Source organism: Candoia aspera, chromosome 14, assembly GCF_035149785.1.
Source record: "Candoia aspera isolate rCanAsp1 chromosome 14, rCanAsp1.hap2, whole genome shotgun sequence".
In the NCBI taxonomy this organism is placed as follows: Eukaryota; Metazoa; Chordata; class Lepidosauria; order Squamata; family Boidae; genus Candoia; species Candoia aspera.
Window position 1 is genome coordinate 16,437,891 of NC_086166.1, and position 8,361 is coordinate 16,446,251.

The 8,361-nt window shown below is 42.0% G+C and overlaps 2 protein-coding genes across 2 annotated transcripts in view; one reads left to right on the plus strand and one right to left on the minus strand.

Moving 5' to 3' along the window:
• The window catches only part of MEIOB (meiosis specific with OB-fold), a 46,405-nt gene extending 41,739 nt beyond the window's left edge, over positions 1-4,666 (plus strand). The window contains exons 11-13 of the mRNA XM_063314741.1: positions 99-291; positions 850-936; positions 4,462-4,666. Of these exons, the coding sequence (XP_063170811.1) occupies positions 99-291; positions 850-936; positions 4,462-4,569 (388 nt within the window). The 3' untranslated portion in view covers positions 4,570-4,666. The remainder of the gene's footprint in view (positions 1-98; positions 292-849; positions 937-4,461) is intronic.
• Positions 4,667-5,068: 402 nt separating this feature from the next.
• Positions 5,069-6,472, minus strand: FAHD1 (fumarylacetoacetate hydrolase domain containing 1). Its single transcript, XM_063314748.1, has one exon. The coding sequence runs from the start codon at positions 6,373-6,375 to the stop codon at positions 5,704-5,706; it is 672 nt and encodes a 223-aa protein (XP_063170818.1). The 5' UTR covers positions 6,376-6,472; the 3' UTR covers positions 5,069-5,703.
• Positions 6,473-8,361: the final 1,889 nt, after the last annotated feature.

Consider the following 8,361-nt stretch of genomic DNA (forward strand, 5'->3'; position numbering starts at 1 on the left):
AAAAATAGTTGTAACACAGAAAAATCAATTTGAAAATCAGTTAGCTGTATACATATTAATGTACAGTATATGTTTCCTTTTTCTTTTTTTCTTTGTAGTGTCAAGTGCCACTATGTTGTCAATGAAAAGACAAATACATGTTCTTTCTGTAGCAGCACTAACTCCTTAGATGCTGATGCTGTGCCAGTGTTTGCCAGCTTTGATTTACTAGTTGATCTAACTGACCACACAGGCACTCTTCACTTCTGCACTCTCTCAGATATAATAGCTGAAGAAACTTTAGGTTACACGGTAAGAACATCAGAAATAGTTTTCTACTTGAGTTTATTCTTTTAGGGCTTTTTATGCCAGCAAAATTCCTGGGATCTCTCATCAATAATGTTTGGGGCCAATTCAGATGATGGAAATTTATGGATACAAAAATGCTTGTAAATCTTGATGCCAGTTGCTGCATTTAATGAAACAGACTCCATCCTATTAAAAGCTATTCCACCATAAATTTACTAAACTCCTACGATATCAAAAGGCATCACTAGTTTTGCTTCAGAGCTAATATATATTATGAGCACTCTACAGAAACCAATTGGACATAAGCAATTTACTCTTGGGACAGCATTTATATTGAAGTGATAATTGCAGCTAATTGTTTAATCATTTTGATTCATTTTAAATGTACTTTCTTTCTAGAGAAATTGTGAAAAGTAAGCATTTACTGTTATTTGCCCTGCAGAAAATTTAGTCTTCTGATCATTATACCCCATTCTGGAGGGGAACGTTTTATTGCTGAATTATGGTTCTTTGCAGACCTATGTGCAGTTTTAACAAATTAAACTGGGATCACTCCACTAGGTCCAAGAATTTCAAGCTCTGACAGAAGCACAAAAGACAGCATTAAAATGGCAACTTCTTCTAGAAAGAAGCAAAATTTATTTTAAAGTAAGTATAATAAATAAATAGTAATAATAAAGTAAGTAGAATAAAATATAAAAGTAAGAGCCAGTTTGGTGTAGTGGTTAAGATGCTGACCTAGAAACCAGGAGACTCTGAATTCTAGGCCTCCCTTAGGCACGAAAGCCATGTGGGTGACCTCTTTCTCTCAACCCAACCCACCTTCCAGGGTTGTTATTGTAGTGAAACAGGAGGCAGGAGTATTAAGTATGTTTGCTGCCTTGAGACAGACAGAGACAGATAGGCAGGATAAAATAATAATAACAACAACAACAATACAGTAATACTGTCCTAAACCAAGAGAACACCATTTCCCACAACCACTAACATCTGCTCAAAATCTATTACCAGTTCCTCCCACTGAATGAAATACTGAGAACTGCAAGAAAAAGATATTTCTGTGGTGGCTGCAATATTTTGGAACACATTATCCAGAAACTTCAAAAATCAAAGGCTTTTCTGAAAAATAGTTAGTTCAAACAAATAAATCTTTTACAGTCAAAGCCCAGTATGAGGAGGGTGGGATACAGTCAGTTAAAAGCATAGAAAATACATTAAAATCTAATATAGAAAGCTAAAACACTGAAGTGTAAAAGAAAAGGAAAAAGGGAAGAAAAGAAAATCTAGAAGGAGGGGTAGGAACATTAGATGGGTATAGGGGACCATAAAGGTTAGTGTATCTATACAGTACTCTAGTGTGATAAAATAAATGCTAGTTTGTGGCACCGGTCGTCATCCGGCGAATTTTAAGCGCTGCTGCGCAGAACCTGGCAACGTTGTCTGTTGTAGCACGGTTGGTATCTGAGAGCAGCAGGGAGGTGTAAAATTGTCCTGGGCACCTTCAGTATTTATACAGTAATGGTGAGATGAGGCTAGTACGAATGTCTCTATAAAACTGGCACTGGAGGAGCACATGCTCTGTCGTCTGTGTGTGACCAGAGTCACAGGGGCCTTGTCTCTTCCTCACAGGGTAAGGAGTCTTCCTGTATCAGCCTTCAAAGACAGCTGGAGGGGTGTGTGTGTGACATCTTGCCAGAGTAAAGGCCCTCCAACGGTTGGGTACCTGGAGTTTAGTTATGTCATAGGGGAGGCAGAATACCTGCTGAATTCACTGGCAATAAAGGTTGGGGACCTGGCTAAGTCCAATTGGTGCTCTGTCTGCTACACGCTGTTTGATGAGTGCCTTGGCCTGATCCTATCCCCTGCTGAGTAGTAGATCTGGAGAGAAGCCCAAGGATGAGATTTTAGTCTTCACTGCCGGTGTCCATGTGGACTGAAAGTCATCCCTCATAGTTAATGGGGCAAGGCCAAGGGGAAAAAGGGATAATCTGAGCCAATAGATGAGTATGACCACCCACACCCTGGTCTCCACTTTCATGAGGCCTGTCTCTAGTCTCAGGGCAGCATTAGAGACAGATTTTGGGACTTGAAGGGCTGATCTTAGAAATTTGGATTGCACAAGTTCCAATGGTGCAAAATTCGAGAAGGGGCCATGCTGGGCACCATACAGGAGTTGTGCTATTGGCTTGGCTTCAAATAATTTTGGTGCTGCAGGTATATAGCGGCCACCTCTTGACTTGAGGTATTTAAGAATGGCAGATGAGCTCCTCTGTGCAATTTCAGCAACATGGTCCCCATGGGCTTTTCTACTGCTGGCAGGGTGAAGGACTATTCCCAGGTATATGAAACATGAGACCTGCTCAATTTTGTGGCCATCTATGCTCCAGGAGTGGCTCTTGTGCCTTTTAGCAAATGCCATGATTTTAGTTTTCTGATAACTGAGTTCTAGTCTTCCTTGCAGTACTGTTAGTGTTCTCAGTGCTCTTTTAAGGCCAATAGGTGTTCTTGAAAGTATTGCTGCATCATCTGCATAGAGTAGAACAGAGATGTGTCTTCCACCAAGTTTTGGGGGGGTGAATGTTTGTGTTGTGGAGATGGTCCACCATGGAGTTGATACAGAAATTGAATAGGAGAGGGGCCAGAAACATTATCCAGAAACTTCAAAAACCAAAGGCTTTTCTAAAAAATAGTTCAGAATTTCTAGAAGCTAGTAAATTCATGCATATAACTGCTCAAATATTTTGTCAACATTCTCTAGCAATATAAAATCTAGGAGATACAAATGGAACAGAGGGTGCTTCCATGCTTCTCGAATAAGTATTATTTATGAAATAGTCTTCCATCTTATGAATTTTATTAGACATGGCACTGATGACACAAAATTTATTTGGGGTTGGGGAGCATCAACTGAAGTTTTTCAGACCTGTAGAAAGTTCTTTACAGTACAGTATTCTAATTTATCTGTGATCTCACCAATGGAAAAAGATTAAAAGAAAAAACAGCTGGGGGGATTAATGAGAACACAATGCAAGAACACTGCTTCTCTCCTACTTGAAACTATATGTTTATGTTCATACAACATGCTTAACCAGGTCCATTAATAACCTAGCAGATGCATTTGCTTGTGATAACCTTAGTTAGTGTCAATGGGCTTGAGGAATCCAAGGCTGGAGTTAAAATCTCTGGAAGAAACATTAACAATCTCAGATATGCAGATGATACCACTTCGATGGCTGAAAGTGAAGAGGAACTGAGGAGCCTTATGATGAAGGTGAAAGAAGAAAGTGCAAAAGCTGGCTTGCAGCTAAACCTCAAAAAAACCAAGATTATGGCAACCAGCTTGATTGATAACTGGCAAATAGAGGGAGAAAACGTAGCAGCAGTGAAAAACTTTGTATTCCTAGGTGCAAAGATTACTGCAGATGCTGACTGCAGTCAGGAAATCAGAAGACGCTTAATCCTTGGGAGAAGAGCAATGACAAATCTCGATAAGATAGTTAAGAGCAGAGACATCACACTGACAACAAAGGCCCGCATAGTTAAAGCAATGGTGTTCCCCGTAGTAACATATGGCTGCGAGAGCTGGACCATAAGGAAGGCTGAGCGAAGGAAGATCGATGCTTTTGAACTGTGGTGTTGGAGGAAAATTCTGAAAGTACCTTGGACTGCAAGAAGATCAAACCAGTCCATCCTCCAGGAAATAAAGCCAGACTGCTCACTTGAGGGAATGATATTAAAGGCAAAACTGAAATAGTCTGGCCACATAATGAGAAGACAGGACACCCTGGAGAAGATGCTGATGCTAGGGAGAGTGGAAGGCAAAAGGAAGCGGGGCCGACCAAGGGCAAGGTGGATGGATGATATTCTAGAGGTGACGGACTTGTCCCTGGGGGAGCTGGGGGTGTTGACGACCGACAGGAAGCTCTGGCGTGGGCTGGTCCATGAAGTCACGAAGAGTCGGAAGCGACTAAACAAATAAACAACAAAAGCTTATGGTTCAGTATATTGCGTGTACCCAGAAAAATGGGCTAATTCATTAACTAAGTTAAACGTGTTACAGGAACATAGCCATTGTGTAATTCAAGTTTTGTATGAAGTTTTTTGTTATAAAGAGAGGGCAAAATCTTTAAAAATTGTTTGTAAAAGCACTGATTTGTAAATTTACTCCCACAGGTTATTCTTTCTACCACAGCACGAACTGGGCTGAGAGTGAAACTACTTTCTTGCAAGCTAGCAGATCCAATGGAGGCTTGTCAAAACCTGCCTGGAAAAGGAAAATAACTACATTGTGCATCTTCAAAACAACTGGAATTCTCATTTTATCATAGCATGGTGAAATGCCATCTTTGGAGGTGGGTGCACACTCAGTGCAAAGGCCTGTAAGATATACTTTATTTAGGTGGTAAGATTATATCTGATTTTGATTAACAGTTGAGCTTGCTTCACTCTCCAAGATGTATTTTTCCATTAAAATGTAGAAGGAATATACGTTTTCAATCTTCTTCACAAGCATGTTTAATTTCAGATTACCTCAAAAATGAAGGGCATCCAGGACGTTCTGTAGTGAGAGATGGTTCACTATAATAGTTGAGAATTTCAGCTGGGAGAGAAGCACCTTCATGTGTTGCACAAACCATGAACTCATCAGATGTAAGGAGTGTCCTCTCTCTCAGCACTTTCCCACTCCCCCCCCTTCAAGTCTGCAACAGTGGAAAACAAATACCTATGATCTATGTTGCAAAATTGCTAACTACATTTCATTTCACAGACAATAGGCAAGTAATATTATGAATTGTGTGGCATTTATTCACAGAAACAAAGACAAGTTTTGGCTTCATTGCAAAGTGCTTTTCAAATCACATCATATGAAATATAATTTTAAACAATATAATCTGGCACAAAACTCCATTATTTGGCTACATTTTTAAGGAAGGTGGGTTATGATTATATGATACATAGTGTTTTGCAGTTTTAAAAATATATAGGCTTTTTATTTACAGTGGCAGGCTGGCCTTTTCCAGACAAGCCAGAAATAGGAAATTGACAACAAACACAGCTCCCAAACCTGAGCTTGTCAAAGGGAAACAGCCCAGATCTCTCATCTGCAAATCATACCAGGGCAACCAAAAAAGGACTACTGTAGCTCCTCCAACTAGGCAATTAGAGAGTGTTTGTCAGCCTATTGCTATATTCTGGTTTATCTTATATGCAACTAAAGTCACTGTGTCTGGTACCCAATAGGTGGGATCTCTGTGGTCTGCACTTTAAGAGAGACAAGGACATCTGAATGAGAAAAGGCAATAATTGTAGGGTCTTCTGAAAAGCCTGCTATTTTCCATCTCACAAGGAGAAAATGTGGCCTTTGTATGAGCAATCAACTCTTTTTTCTTCCAGAGAAAAGGAACTTCCCACATATCAGGGACGGCTTTTCTGCCGCACTACCTGAAACTGCATTCTCAGCAGCCCCTCAATCCCAGCTTCTATTTCATCCTTCTCTTGCACAGCAGAAACTCCTTCAGGGGACCCTGTTAAGATGATATCCCCTTCTTCCAATGTGACAATTCCACTGATGTAGCTGATGATGTATGGAATGGTGAACATCATGCCAGATGTATTCCCTTCTTGACGCAACTCTCCATTTACCTTCAGCCAGATCTTCAACTGATGTGGATCTGGGACTTTCTCCTTGGGTACAAAGTCACTCACTGGACAGGAGGTACTGAATCCTTTGGCTAAAGTCCAAGGAAGCCCTTTCTTCTTGCACTCCTCCTGAGTATCCCTGGCTGTCATGTCCAGGCAGAGAGCATAGCCTGCCACATGACCCATTGCTGCTTCCTGAGGAACTCCCTGGGCTCTCTTCCCAATCACCACACCCAGTTCCACCTCGTGGTGCAGCTTATTACAGTAGTAGGGCTGGATGATGGCATTGCCTTCCCTGATATAGGCTGAGGAGGGCTTAAGGAAGAAAAGTGGCTCAGTGGGAAGGGCATTCTTCAGCTCCTTGGCATGTGCTGCATAATTCCTCCCCACACAGAAGATATTCTTACCCCATTCCCAGAACTTGCTCATAGGCTTAGACAAAGACATGCTGCAATTATTAGCTCTTCAAAACAGTAAACTCTGGGTGAAGTAGCTGCTGTTTAGCTTGGCTTCAAGAGCAACAATTTCTCCACACAGCAATTTGGATCCTTATTTCTGGCCTGGGGAAGAAAATTGAATCATTTATAGACCTCTGTAGCATTTGTGCATTTTTCCCATACAGCTTGTGTGTATGTGTGTTTGTTTTCCTGGCCTAAACTTCTACACACATCAGGTATTTCTTTACTAGATTATATGGCTGCCAAATTAGAAAAAATCAAGGTGGCCTACATTAAAAATGCAAAAAAAGCAATCGGAATGCTAAAGGTACAAAATGAAATACTATGGGGACTGATCATGCCTTGGTCACCTCCTGAGTGGATTACTGCAATGTGTTCTATATGGAGCTGCCCTTGAAGAGCATCCAGAAGCTGCAGCTAGTTCAGAATGCAGCGGCCCAGGCATCTCCATGTCATACCTCTGCTCTGCAAGCTGCACTGGCTGCCAGTGTGCTTCCAGGTGCAATTCAAGTGCTGCTTGTAGTGTCCTTCACAGAATGGTGCCAAGTTGTTTGCAGGACCACCTCTCCTCAATTGCTTCTACCTATCCCCTTCAGTCTGGCAGGAGTGGCGTGCTGTTGGTGAAGGAGTGTGATCTTTCTGGACCCCAAAAGTGTGCTTTTTCTGTTGCAGCGCCTGTTGTTTGGAACACCAACCCCTTGAGATTAAATTGACCCTGACCCTGATGGCTTTTCACAGAGCCTTGGAGACCTGGATGTCTTCCTGGGCATGGGGGTCAGATTCTTAGTTGGAGCCTGTGAGGCTGTTCTAAAGCCCAGCAGGGATGGGGCCAAACAGAGAAAGGTGGTCCCACAGATCCAGGGCTTTCAAACTTTTTCAGGCTGGGGAACCTGTCTGGAACCCCTGATCAAGAAGCAAAGCTCTAGTGACAGAAAATGTGCTGTACTCAAGGTTTCGGGGGTGGGGGGTTGTTTCTATATTTTGCCCTTAGTCCCTAGTGGAACCTCATCTAGTTCTTGCAAAACCCTGGAATTCCATGGAACGCAGTTTAAAAATCCCTGCATACGTAACCATAACAAGTCCATTCCTTGTCTTTTTCCAACTTAAAGTAATTGCTACAGTCATCTGCAAATGCAGGAATACGGATGAAATCCAAGTTTCTCTGTTCCATGGTCCATCTTACTCAGCAACTGCCTTCTAACATCTGGAACTGCAGAACAAACATACCAATAACGAACTACTGCTGCTTCTAGCAGGAATCAACACTGCTAAACAGAGTTGGACATCAGTAATCTGTAATAGTGATAATACAATTAGCTTTTCCAAGCCACTTCCTATTGCATTATTACTGTACACCAGCAATTCTTACAGTTCTGTCTGTAGTAAACAACCGCCTTCTAATGGTTTGTCCATACAGCTATAGTATTTAATCCTAAAAACGTTACAGTTCCTACACCTTCCTGCATAACCTTCTGTGTACCATAGGCAGAACTGTTTAATACTTGAGGAAAAAAGACTCTGCCTGTGTTTTTTTTCTGAGTAGTAGTTTGAAGCAAGAGGAAAGCCTGCGCATGCTCAGAGACTTTCTTGTGATTCCGCACATTCTGGGACTTAAAAGGAAAATTTTACTGCAATGGCAGAACTCTACTCAATACAGCCCTCCACTTGCTGAAAAACACTCGATTAATTATACTTATTAGGTCAGTTTGGACTCTGGAAAATCCCCGTTTCACATCCGTTGAAAACCTCAGCCTGATACAAAATTGCGGAGGAAAATCCAACCGAGCTCTGCAGAGCTTATTACTGAATAAAGGCGTCCAGGAGGAATTTGGCCTGACTCCCTGCCCGGCAAGGGCACCTCTGCAAGCACGTGTCGCGGGGCTCGGTCCTAGAGAGGCCGGGCTCCCACGGTCACCTGGCCACCCTTCGTCTACCAGATTAATAAAGCACCGGGGAGGGAAACGCCTAAGAGCCG

Coding starts and splice junctions, on each gene's coding strand:
- FAHD1 (XM_063314748.1), bottom strand. CDS start 6,375: ATGTCTTTGTCTAAGCCTATGAGCAAGTTCTGGGAATGGGGTAAGAAT.